The sequence below is a fragment of the Pinus tabuliformis genome, chromosome 8, assembly GCF_031772625.1.
Source record: "Pinus tabuliformis cultivar Carrire ecotype Pingquan chromosome 8, CPIR1, whole genome shotgun sequence".
NCBI classification, from domain to species: Eukaryota; Viridiplantae; Streptophyta; class Pinopsida; order Pinales; family Pinaceae; genus Pinus; species Pinus tabuliformis.
This window is the reverse complement of record NC_142294.1, coordinates 1,458,574,604-1,458,588,973: the sequence shown is the minus strand read 5'-3', so window position 1 is coordinate 1,458,588,973 and position 14,370 is coordinate 1,458,574,604. Positions and strand designations below refer to the sequence as shown.

Below are 14,370 nucleotides of genomic sequence, written 5' to 3'. Positions count from 1 at the left end.
ACACATGAACAAAATAGACAAACCTCTCTAGGCATCAGCAGCAGCATAGTAACCTGAAATCTCCCATGGCTAGCTCCTAAACGAGGGAGTAGTGACAGGCATTGGCGGGACAGGGAGAAGAAATGGGCAAATAACATATTCATTGGTGGCTTGAAAGTTAAAATGCATTTTCTTAAGAATTCTTTAGGGTTTCTTGGGAAGATGATTTTTTTGGGTTAAAATTGGATTTGGTTTGGTTTAGTTTTGGACAAACAACAGATTGACTATACGAATCCCAACTGTACCGAATTACGCTGAATGTCAGAATCCTATGCTTTCTGCCGCCTTGCTACCAATTCACTCAAAGCATTTTCTTTTACAGACCTTGTCGATTTCACAGAAGAGCGCATTCGTGAAGATGGAGGCCCTGTTTCTTTCCGTTGTTGATTTCTAATCTCGTTTTGGCAAGCCCTTTTATGCATTAAATAATTATCCCTTGCTTCTGCTCGTTCTGCCAAAATCAACTCCCGATCCAGTTCAGACATTTTCCCAAGCTGCTCCCTATCTTCATCATCTTTGAATAAATCACTTCCTATGGATAATTCGCTATCGGAATCATCACGATGACCCCTGTCATCATCATCCTTGTCACCAAAATCAAATTCTTTTTCAGGGGAATTCTTGACCCAGAAGTCTTCCCATTTGCTGTCCCAACATCATCTGAATCATCGTCATCAATGTATTTCGAGTCACTGCCATCATCTGAATCAGAATATTCCAGTCTCCCTTTCGTAGGATTTCGATTTTGCTTTCCATCATTGGTAGATGTTCGACCAGCTGCTTCTAGCAGCAAATGCTCCAGTTCAGACACAACTTTTTTTCCCCTCTAAACACCCATGCCAATTGAATAGTCCTTCATTCCCTGGCTAGAGCAGAGACTGCAAATACCACTCCTCAATAGATCTTCAAAACCTAAAACCTACTATCCATCAAACAGATTAAAATTGTGAGATGCAAACGACACCATGGAGCTTAATAAATGTACATCACCGAAATTAGGTTTTGTAATACATGGTCCTTACAATGAAACGAACATTACTATATTAATTAGTTCAAAAGAACCCTTAGACTTGTAAAGAAAGCACATTGAACATAGAGATGGCAAATTTCAAAAATATTTCTGAGCCAAATTATTCATATAACTGAAACGTTTGAGAAGTACACATATCACAAACCAAGTATGCGCAGAAGCGTGAGAATATAACAAACCCTAACTATACAATTAATACTAACCAAAAGTCATAGAATAATAAATAGCACATGAAATTCAAACCAAGTAAAATCAAAATCCGACCAGAAATCTGAATATTGCCCTTAAGAAAATTTTATATTCACAATGAAGAAAAGGGCGTCATAGAACAAGCAACGAAACTCTAAACGACCAACTCAAATTTATATTAATGTAAGTACAAACATTGACGAAACTGTGCAGATGTAAGCTACTGAAAGAATGAAAAGACACCAGATTTCTAACAGAGATGAGAAATAGATACAGAACAATTAATGATTGAAAAAACTGAACTTTCTACAAGGAAAGAGTTAACGAACATTGTCACAAAAACCGAGTTCGAGTAAATAAATGGAATTTTATCTTATTGTCTGAAACGATAACTACCTGAATCCAAAACATCACCGAATACACAGACATTGTTTTCAAAAAAAGAAAAAAACAGATCTCTCAACAAAAGCTGGAACTCTCTAGATTCCAGCGAAAATAACTGGAAAGTGGTGAAGAACGTCTAAACGAGCGGCATGAAAATACACATAAAATCAGATATTAACATATACCTAGCCGACCTCAGATGAAACAAGGCCGAAGACCGGACACCTGAACTTGTAAACAAACCGACTCTGTCTCATGAAGCCCTAGCTCGAATACCTCCAGAGGAAACATCCCCGAATAATAACTCTGAAGAAAGAGAGGCCATTGGGTTGGAAGACAAAAGCATAGTGTGAGGAGCAATGATCAAACTTCGTTCAATCATCTAACACCACAAATCCATGGTCAACAATAGGACACGGCATTGGCTGGGGCAATTCATTTCAAAGGGAAATGCCTTACGACGTAATCAGCTAAAGGTACAGTAGCTAAACAGGGGAGATTGTTGAATCCATAGGAAATTCATAATATGCAAGCAATTGAAGGGCTATCTTTGTAAAAAAATTAAAAACAACCATGCAGAAACAAATTGAACCATTTCACATCCTGCTCACAAACTCAAACTAAACAATTTTTAGACCCGTGCCTTCTGTTAGTGGATATCACAATGAGACTTTTTAGAGCATTAGATACCTCAGTGTCAGACAAGGGATGAACAAAGAGGAATCCCAGATAAAATGGAGACTTCTAACTTATTTTAAGTTTGATACGTTATAGGTGCTAAATGCTTTTTCTAACCCTAGCGTCGCTTCTGATCCTAAAAGAATTCCACAATGTTCTGATTTTTATTGAGAGCTGAGAAAGTGTTAAAACATGGGTACAAACTCATAACGTTAAAGAGGATTATACTGTGCATATAAGATTTATCCCACGTGTCTACCTAGTCCCGTCAACAAATCTAAAATAGAATTAATTTTCACTACCTATTTCTAATGTCAGACTCCCTCCACCCAAGTCGAGGTGTGTCCACAGTCAGTGCAATTGCCTTAAAACCAGCCCTCTCCGCTCTTCTAACAAGTTGTGCAACAACATTCCTATTCTTGTAAACCTGCCAGCAATGACATCTAAATTTTAACACCACTCATACATCCACATTTAGTAAACCCAACGCAATATAACTGATCTTACCATTGGTTTAGGAGCCTATAATACAATTGGATGGATATGAACTCAATTACATCTCAGAAAACATGGGAAGACAATCATATCCATGTCAAGATCTCCATTTAATGTCACAAAAGTTCCTTGCTGTTGATCTCCATTGTTCGAGACACTTCCATCTGAGCTCTCATCAACTTTTTTAAGGCAGAGCCATCCAACTCTACCCGAACTGGAAGAACAGTCTCCATTGTCGTCCAACTGAATATTCCTGGTATTAGGCCCATCATTTTTTTAATTTAAATTTTAAATTTTAATAACTTTTTATATAATTTTTGAAGATCACATATCCTAATAAGCATTTTTCAAAGTGATAAATAATTTTTAATTTTGATTGATTAGTTTTTAAAAAAATTCTTTGAGTCAAAAGTTTGCTTTCAAACACATGGTCCAGATAATTCCCTTCAATATTGTCGAATCATCTTGTCATGTGTCATAGAATCCTTAAAATATTTAACATTTTAGATGATAAAAAATTAAAGAGACAGGCACATGCTTTTTCTTTTGAACTTCAAGAGAGCAAACCCTCATTGATTTAAATACTTTTGAATATAAACTTGATTACAGAGACTTTTTCTTTTGAACTTCAAACCCTGATTGATTTAAATACTCTTGAATATAAACTTGATTAGAAATAAAGAGATAGACTAATGGCTTTGTCTTTTGAACTTCAAGAAAGCAAAGCTTTATTGATTTAAATACTCTTGAATATAAACTTGAACTTGTAGTAAGTGGTTGAATCCATGTTAGCCCAAATTTCATTATGTTGGAATCTGTGAGAACTTGTAGGAAGCAGTTGAATCCATGATATCCCCAAATTGCATTGCCATGGAATCTGTGTGTCAGAAATATGATTTAAATGTTTGTAAGCGTAAGAGAACAATTAATTAAATGCACTAAACTTCTGAACAAATTAATTTATTGTTAGAACTCTTTCACTATTAGAATCCACTTTACAGTGCATGAAGTTGGTGTAGCAGTGTCACCTTCAATTCCTGTACCTTAGATTCTATCAGCAGGGCCTCTCTTTTTCTTTTACCCCTCTTCGCCTTCAATGACGATTGGGTGCTCTCTCTGTTCAAGACCTTTCAGGCCAGCTCTTCGAAGCTTTTTAGCTTACAATAAAAAGGTTCAAAGTGATTGTTCTAGTTTATAGATCCACCTTACAATAGTAAGCCCTTGCATCCATACACAGAACCCTGCGAACGAAGGAGGAAAACACTTATTTAATATGAGCTAGTTCTTCGTCCTCAGTAGATTCTTTGTAAACTGCAATGTTGGTATAGGATCTGGAGCACAAAATATAGACAATGAAGTCAATTGATGTGAGGGCTGCTAATAACAGGTAGAAGCGATCCATGTGCCCCTTGTTCAGATTGCCTGGTATCCAACCCGGTCTATCTTCCTTCTTTGTCACATACATTACGACTGTCACCAGCAAACTGCTCACATAATTGCCAAACGATATTGAGGTCATGCACAGGGCACTTCCAAAGCTTCGGAGTGCATCAGGGGCCTGACTATTGAAAAATTCTGGCTGACCCACATACATGAACACCTCTGAAGCACCGATCAGAGCGTACTGAGGAATCTGCCAGAAAATCCTGAGGGAGCTTGGACTGTCGGGTATGATTTTGTTGTCTACTTCTTTCAGCCGATAAATCTCAACTACAGCAGCAACAACCATGGCGAGCATACCCATGATCAACCCCACTCCCATCCTCTGTAGCTCGGTGAAACCCTTTGGATTGCGTGTGACCTTATAACCAAAAGGAACTAACACCCGCCTGTATAAAGCTATCCACACTGCAACACTGAAAATATCAAACATGGACATTGCAGCAGCTGGAACATTGAAGCTACCCAAGGAGGTGTTCATTGTAGCACCCTGCTCCACAAACAAAGGTGCCATTTGGGTGAACACCACTGAGTAAATGATTGCGCACAACCAGATAGGAAGCAACCTCAGGATGCGTTTTACTTCTTCCACTTGAGTTACTGTGCAAAGTCTCCATGGACTTCTTTCCTTTCCTTCCACTTCCACTGTGTCATTATCTGTTTCTATTGCTGCCTGGTCAAGGAACCTTAAAACCAATTGAAGTTCAATATAATCCATCAATATGGAAATAAGAGAAAAAATCTGATTGCAGTCATAAAGATGGTGAAAAAATAGATACGGGAGCTTAAGGTAGATCCTTTTCAAATGACTATGTATTAGCTGACTATGTATTAGCTGAAGGTAGAGTAGCTAAACAGGGGAGATTGTGGAATCCATAAGAAACTCATAATATGCAAGCAATTGAATGGCTATCTTTGTAAAAAAAAATAAAAAAAAACCATGCAGAAAAAAATTGAACCATTTCACATCCTGCTCTCAAACTCAAACTAAACAATTTTTAGACCCGTGCCTTCTGTTTTGGTGTTAAATGGGTAATCAAATGCATTGGTGTGACAATATGCATATTTTCAGCTTACAAGTTGGAAAAAGGATACAGAGTATTTCTTGAAAAAGGATACGAAGTATTTCTTGAAGATGTAAATCATAATATGACTCATCACAAATAATTTTTCTGAGATTCAGAAGGTCACAAGCAAAGGCAGGAACTCAACCCCAAGATTTCTCCAGGTGCTTCTCTATCCATTTTCATTCTATTCAAACACAATACTGAAGAATTATTTGAAATATCTCTCTACCAGGACTATTACAAACCTTCCAACTCAATGATCTGTCAATTTGACCTACAACATATGATGCCAGTTCAGAATCCGCTGTCTGCAAGAAAAAACCAACTTAAGGAAGAAGTCTGGACCTTGAATATAGGAAGAACTAAAAACAACATCCTTCTATTTAAAGAACTCATAAAATGGAATACATACCTTCCCCATTTTCCGAAGATCCAAACCTTCGAAATTATTTAAGGTAAGATATGCAGGCAATGTGAATCTACATTTTTGACAAAGAAAAATCAATAGAAGTAAAAAACAATCATGGATCCAGAATTGAATCTCAACACAGAGGTGTGCCTTACTGTCTAGCATGTATGAGTGGATATCACAATGAGACTTTTCAGAACATTAGATACCTCAGTGTCAGACAAGGGATGAACAAAGAGGAATCCCAGATAAAATGGAGACTTCTGACTTATTTTAAGTTTGATACATTATAGGTGCTAAATGATTTTTCTAACCCTAGCGTCGCTTCTGATCCTAAAAGAATTCCACAATGTTCTGATTTTTATTGAGAGCTGAGAAAGTGTTAAAACATGGGTACAAACTCATAACGTTAAAGAGGAGTATACTCTGAATATAAGATTTATCCCACGTGTCTACCTAGTCCTGTCAGCAAATCTAAAATAGAATTAATTTTCACTACCTATTTCTAATGTCAGACTCCCTCTGCCCAAGTCGAGGTGTGTCCACAGTCAGTGCAATTGCCTTAAAACCAGTCCTCTCCGCTCTTCTAACAAGTTGTGCAATAACATTCCTAATCTTGTAAACCTGCCAGCAATGACATCTAAATTTTAACACCACTCATACATCCACATTTAGTAAACCCAACGCAATATAACTGATCTTACCATTGGTTTAGGAGCCTATAATACAATTGGATGGATATGAACTCAATTACATCTCAGAAAACATGGGAAGAAAATCATATGGGTGGAAATGATAAACTTACATAAAGTTGAAAAAAGCGAATGCCTGGTCCAGTTGAAGCAACCTCTTCAACACTTGATGTAGCCCATGAAGAAAGCGTCTACAACAAATATGTCCAAGCCTCAACTTTTTATCAACACAACAAACTATTTCAAAATCCAAAATCATTATAATTTCTTAAATCCTTAATAGCTAGAAGGAAATTAAAACATTCAGAAGATCGATCCCACAAAGAGAAGACCGATGCCCAAACCATTATAGTTCCAACAGCTCTTGCAGTAGCATACTCTCCTGTAAAAGATGATGGATTCACTTTCAGAAAATATATGCATCAAAATAGGATGTTAATTGCAATACAATAATCTAATGCATACCTTCGGGATGAGCCATCTTTTGCATGGGAGTTGGAGCAATCATAATAGGCATTGATATCTTGAATCCCAACACAGTGGTACTCAGATCCACCTTTGTTACATCAACCAATATACGGGGACGAAACCTGATACATACAACATCAACCAAAATCTTTGTAATAATGTCAATTCCCCTGATGCTTGTAATCAAAGAGGTGCCATAATGTTCAAAACTTTGGCCCAAGACAGGGTGACTAAAATTGAAAATCATAGCTATTCAATGTTTATCTAGTCTGATTGCAGCCATAAAGATGGTGAAAAAATAGATACGGGAGCTGAAGGCACATCTTTTTCAAACCCTGATTGATTTAAATAATCTTGAATATAAACTTGATTAGAAATAAAGAGACAGACTAATGGCTTTGTCTTTTGAACTTCAAGAAAGCAAAGCTTTATTGATTTAAATACTCTTGAATATAAACTTGAACTTGTAGTAAGTGGTTCAATCCATGTTAGCGAAAATTTCATTATGTTGGAATCTGTGAGAACTTATAGCAAGCAGTTGAATCCATGATATCCCCAAATTTCATTGCCATGGAATCTGTGTGTCAGAAATATGATTTAAATGTTTGTAAGCGTAAGAGAACAATTAATTAAATGCACTAAACTTCTGAACAAATTAATTTATTGTTAAAACTCTTTCACTATTAGAATCCACTTTACAGTGCATGAAGTTGGTGTAGCAGTGTCACCTTCAACTCCTGTACCTTAGATTCTATCAGCAGGGCCTCTCTTTTTCTTTTACCCCTCTTCGCCTTCAATGACGATTGGGTGCTCTCTCTGTTCAAGACCTTTCAGGCCAGCTCTTCGAAGCTTTTTAGCTTACAATAAAAAGGTTCAAAGTGATTGTTCTAGTTTATAGATCCACCTTACAATAGTAAGCCCTTGCATCCATACACAGAACCCTGCGAACGAAGGAGGAAAACACTTATTTAATATGAGCTGGTTCTTCGTCCTCAGTAGATTCTTTGTAAACTGCAATGTTGGTATAGGATCTGGAGCACAAAATATAGACAATGAAGTCAGTTGATGTGAGGGCTGCTAATAACAGGTAGAAGCGATCCATGTGCCCCTTGATCAGATTTCCTGGTATCCAACCCGGTCTATCTTCCTTCTTTGTTACATACATTACGACTGTCACCAGCAAACTGCTCACATAATTGCCAAACGATATTGAGGTCATGCACAGGGCACTTCCAAAGCTTCGGAGTGCATCAGGGGCCTGACTATTGAAAAATTCTAACTGACCCACATACATGAACACCTTTGAAGCACCGATCAAAGCGTACTGAGGAATCTCCCAAAAATGCTGAGGGAGCTTGGACTGTCGGGTATGATTTTGTTGTCTACATCTTTCAACCGATAAATCTCAACTACAGTAGCAGCAACCATGGCGAGCATACCCACGATCAACCCCACTCCCATCCTCTGTAGCTCGGTGAAACCCTTTGGATTGCGTGTGACCTTATAACCAAAAGGAACTAACACCCGCCTGTATAAAGCTATCCACACTGCAACACTGAAACTATCAAACATGGACATTGCAGCAGCTGGAACATTGAAGCTACCCAAGGAGGTGTTCATTGTAGCACCCTACTCCACAAACAAAGATGCCATTTGGGTGAACACCACTGAGTAAATGATTGTGCACAACCAAATAGGAAGCAACCTCAGGATGCATTTTACTTCTTCCACTTGAGTCACTGTGCAAAGTCTCCATGGACTTCTTTCCTTTCCTTCCACTTCCACTGTGTCATTATCTGTTTCTATTGCTGCCTTGTCAAGGAACCTTAAAACCAATTCAAGTTCAATATAATCCATCAATATGGAAATAAGAGAAAAACTAGTGTAGGGTACAGTAATTATCATAGAGACATAGAGATGGTGAATTGAATAATGAGAGGAACGGAAAGGGTGCTTATATGGCTAGCATATTCATATTGGGGTTACGCATACACATACCTTAATCCTTCACTGTGCAGTATCTTTCGGCATCCGCTGATTGCACTTTCTGTACTGGGTAGCTCGTAAAGGTCCTTATGAGCATTTGATGGGCGTTTCAACCTCCATTTCAGAATCGCTGCCACAAATACTTGGGCGAAACGAGTACAAATATTGATATAACAGCACAAGGCTACGCATGCAGGGAAGAAAGACATGAAGAGTCTCTGCGAAGAGTCTCATCGCCAGCAGAAGAGTCTCATCGCCAGTAGGCAGTCTCTGCGAAGAGCCTCATCGCCAGCAGAAGAGTCTCATCACCAGCAGGCCAGGCCTAGCCTTTCATGGCCCATTACCATGGAGAAAAACCATTTTTCTATGAAAAAAACAGATTAAACGAACGACAGAAAATACTCCAATCATCTAACACATATAATCAATGGCTCAAGATCGCACACGTCACATTTTAGGGATGTCTTTCTCAGAGGGAACGCCTTACGGTGTAAATATTGATAGGTTAACATATATGTTTTTTTTGTTATATAATTTTAATTTAATTATCAATAATTATTAGTCGGATGGTCAAGATTTTACTTCCATAAAATATTCTTAGTATTATACACAAATAAAAGATTGAGAATAATTTCTAAAGTAGTTATGTATTTTTTATTCTTTTAATTAAATTTATTAAGCCAGATACCAAATTGGTGTATGCGGCCTCCTTGTTTGTAGGACAAGGGAACCCGGTGTATGCGACCTCCTTGTTTGTAGGACAAGGGAACCCAACTCCACAGACAAGGGACCCCAACTAGGGACCCTAGCTCCGCAGACAAGGGACCCAACTTCGCGCAACGATTTTCCTGCTAAGTCTACAAAGACATACATTCTCTACCCCCTCTAGTTTTGAACCTATGACCTTTTAGGAGGAAACACATGCTCTTAACCATTAGGCCCACTAATAATTCATGGTATTGGCCCTTAATATTATAAAAAATACTATTTGCAATTAAGAATGTCAGCGATAGAGTGAAGGCACATTTCCACACTTGAAAACCTTGTTACATGTTTTTTCAAAATGTATATATGTTTAACCTATAAGTGTTTTGATGTTTATTTTTATTGATGTCTATTGACATTTACCAACCATTTAATTTATATGGTTTCCCTAGTTAGATTAATCAACAATATCTATTAAAACCTTGAGAATGTGTGTTCATAAACTGAATAGATCGTATTCTTTATCCTCAAACACAATACACTCCAATTTTTTCCATAACTATTAAACACTTCCACATACCGAATATCTCTTTTGAGTAGAAAATCATGGCCCCGATCTTAGCATTGTGTCTAACATGGCCCTAGCCTTGGCAATGACTCTCACTAGTGGAAGGTAAACATTCCCTAAAATGATAAGCCAAGTCACAAATCTGGATATTAAGCACTATGCAATAAATCAATGATTGGTGTTTCTATCATATCCATTGAAAATCACAGTGAATATCACTTTATTCTTATCGAACAAACAAAATTTCATAGTGTTTTAAGGAGTTACAACAAAATGCAAATGAAATGGTTCATAAATTCATAAATCCTAGCTACATTTATCAAAACCTAAATTTGATTTTCATTTCATTAAAAAATCATACCTAGGCGCATATAAGTTCTCAAAATCACTTAGGGATGACACTTGGCCTCAGCCACACCAATGCTTAACATGACTAGATTTTTTCCCACAAAATTTTGAACTAATAACCTTCACATCTTAAAATAACTTTACAACAAACCTTAAAAAATTATATCATTAATAACACTTTTAATATTAATATTCATAATATATAAATTTCATCCTAAAATACGTTAACAATAAATTTTAAAAAAATTATATCATTAATAATATTTTTAATATTAATGTTCTTAATATATAAATTTCTTAAATATTTATATCTAATATTGAACCTCGCTTAGATTTTTTTAATAAAATTTATTAAAAAAACCATATATTTAGTACTTCTAATAACCTTACGTCTAAGAAAGGAAAATAAGCCTATATCATAAGATTTAATATCACATCGAATCTTATTTGAGGTTGATATTAAATTGCATTAAATATTTTATAACAAGTAGATATTATTTTTAGATGTGTTATCTTATTTGAAGTTGACACTGAATTGCATTACATATTTTATAATATTAATGTTAGATATTTAGTTTTAGATCTGTTATATAGTTATAATTAAACAATTGTACAAATATTTTTCAAATTATAAATTTAAATATTATTTTATTATATAAAATTAAATATATTGATTATAATTTTAAAAATATATATTTCATATTTTACTGATCTCACTCCAATTTGTTTAGATATTTTTATATATTTATAAAATTAAAAATAAATATTTTTTATTTTGATAAATATATTTTTATATTTTATTTAATAAAATAAAATAATTTACTCTAATCATATAAATAATAAATTTAATAATAATTTCATATAAATATACTAATCAACATGCCCAAGGGGCTTTGGATTGACGGTGAATGGGTGTTCTGTTAAGGCACTCCTTGCGATAGGTCACTAGTTCAAATCTCCCGTGGGTATTTAGATTAGTCTTACCGAAAAAAAAAACATAATAATAAAAAATAAATAATGTAGTGAACCCACAAATTAGACTTTGAAAATCAATAAATAAAGAATATATTTGTAGACACATTAGACATTTAAAAGGCACTAAAGGATTCTCTGGCTAGAATGTTTATTGATTCGTAGTTCTTATCAATGGTATATAGTACCAAAAAAACCAAAGATTTGAAAAAATATCTCACAACTCAATTGTTCTCCATCTTATCCTTCTCTCAGAAGGTGAAAAGATCATTAAAAATATATATATATATATAAATAATTTCTGTCTAAAACTTTCGATCTAAATTGTTAATTACTAAGTCGGGGATTCCTAATACGGGGATTCCTAATATTCTCGCGTCTATCGGATAAAAGCAGACTGCTGGTGTGACGCTGGTTTATGCCCAAATACAAAGATGTGATTTTGCATATGGTGTCCGCCTCCAGCTGACATGGGAAACTTTTAAGGTTGATTTAGCATGTGCTTTAATATAAGTTTAATTTAATTTATAAATTAAATAATTTTTGCCAGTAAAATTTATTAAAATTTCAAACATTTTTTTTGTAGTTTAAAATATATTTTTAAATTAATAAATTTAACATTTTGAAAAATCTTATGAATATTTTTATTATAAAAATTAAACCGCTTAAACTCAAAATTTTAAAATCAAATCATTTTATTAATAAATTAAAATATGCTGTTAAACATATAACTGCTATTTTCATAATGTGATCGGGATCGGGATGATTACCTTCATCAAAAATAAATAATAATAATAAAATATAATGTTATTAAAATATTATAATAATAAAATATAATATTATTATAAGTCGTAGTTTAATTTATAAAGGAAATATTTTTTTACAGGAATTTATTAAAATTTAGCATTGCAATTTTAATTATTTTTGTTTTTTAAAATATATTTTTGAATGTATAAATAGACTCAATACCGTGAAACAGTCAAATTAAGTAAATTAACCAATTTAAAAAATATTCATCATATTTTGATTAAAATTAATGAAAAAAATAATCGTAAAAAAAAAGACATTTCTTCTGTAAATTACAAAAAAAAATAATAAATAACTTAATTTTACCTATAATTTAAACTACACTTTATTATAATATAAAAATAAAAAATTTGTTTATTAAATTATAATTGTATTTTTGTAAATAAAATTATAAATATTTTTAGAAAAAAAAATTCGGCGAAGATCACATGAGACATCATTTGTCGATGCCTTTCGAACCAACCAGTGTGGTTCATCCTCAGGACAAGTTGAAGAAACCAGCTTAGCATGTTAAATAGTGCAGAGAGTCTCTGCTCAGACTATTTAACATGCTAAGCTGGATTCTTCAACTTGTCCTGACGATGAACCACACTGGTTGGTTCGAAACGCGTCAACAAATGATGTCTCATGTGATCTTCCCCGAAATTTTTTTGTAAACTTGATATGGATCACAGAAGCCTAAACTCTATAAATATCTTTTTAAGAACAAAATAGAACATAAATACGATATCTTGTTTTCGAAACGACCAAATTCAATTCCCCACAAAGCTCCACACTCGACACAAGACCATAAAATATAATGTATATATAATATAATAATAATACAAGGTGATCTGTGATGGGTAAGTTTTTAATTTTTTATATTAGTTTATAATATGAGATAATATTAAAATAATGATAAAATATAATGTATCTATAATATAATAATAATATTAAAAGGTAATAATAAAAATAAAATTATTTTTTTATTAAATTATAATTTTATCTTTATAAATATTTATAATATATATTATATTAAAAGAAATTTAAATAATGAATTTTTATTATTATAAATATAATATTTTATAGTTTTATGTTTAAATTTAATTAATAAATATATAATTAAAAATAAGAGTTTTTTTATATATAAATAAGAATATATAAAATATAAATAATATTATTTTGGGAAAGACAATAACTATATATGAGATATGATGGATAAATTTTTTCACTTACATATATATTTTTTTAAATATGGGAAATATATTTTTATTAATCAAGAATGAAATATATAGGTACATATAGCTCATATAAATGTTAATCCAACTAGAAAGATTATTTGAACCCACGATTGCAACAATGCAAAGGAACGAAGCCATAATTCGAAATCAAAAGCCCTCCGTTGGTCAGGGAAAGTATAGACAAAGTAGATAATAACAAACAGTATGTTCCAAATCTATCATAGATCTTGCCCACTTTCTGAGGTCACGAAGAACTGTAGAAGGGATAAACAGATAACTACCAAAAAAATGACCAAAACCAAGAAATAAACCACCCATACGTGCACTCCACAACTACCATGATTTCCTTGAAGCCCATAGAAATGGAGAGGGCCAATACCGATCTAACCCGTGCTAGCAATCTTTCCTTCATGTCATCAAATAAACCAACGACATCTAACATCAGCCCATAGAGAGTCTTCGCACAGAACTGGCATGACCATGATATCAAAAGGAGGTTGAACCAAAGTCGAGGTTCCACCTGACATGAAACATCCTCTAACATAGCTGCAGAATGACACACCAGTTTCCAAAATAATGAGAGAAACCATTGAATACAATCAAAAAGGAAAAAGGAATCCAAAAAACCCAACACCAGTACTGCGATGACAAAGGTAAAAAGGCAAAAAACATGAGTTCTCAGAACTTAATCCTGGACAGACAAGATTATGATGAGATCACGTACATTGTCCACCGTAGCATCGATATAGTCCCCAGAATCCACAGGAGGGTCTGTCAAATAACTAGAGCCCAAGTCTGACACTAGAAAACCTTCCACTTGAGCCATTATAGAATCTGCACTATCAAAATAGAAGTGTAAATTGTGCAACATGG

At 34.1% G+C, this 14,370-nt stretch overlaps 1 protein-coding gene across 1 annotated transcript in view; it reads right to left on the bottom strand.

Annotated features, from left to right (window-relative positions):
* Positions 1-4,079: 4,079 nt before the first annotated feature.
* The window catches only part of LOC149241276 (protein NRT1/ PTR FAMILY 7.3-like), a 28,021-nt gene continuing 17,730 nt past the window's right edge, over positions 4,080-14,370 (bottom strand). The window contains exons 5-8 of the mRNA XM_089370492.1: positions 14,222-14,331; positions 8,890-9,095; positions 8,597-8,716; positions 4,080-4,821 (exon numbers count right to left, since the gene is read on the bottom strand). Of these exons, the coding sequence (XP_089226618.1) occupies positions 4,080-4,821; positions 8,597-8,716; positions 8,890-9,095; positions 14,222-14,331 (1,178 nt within the window). The remainder of the gene's footprint in view (positions 4,822-8,596; positions 8,717-8,889; positions 9,096-14,221; positions 14,332-14,370) is intronic.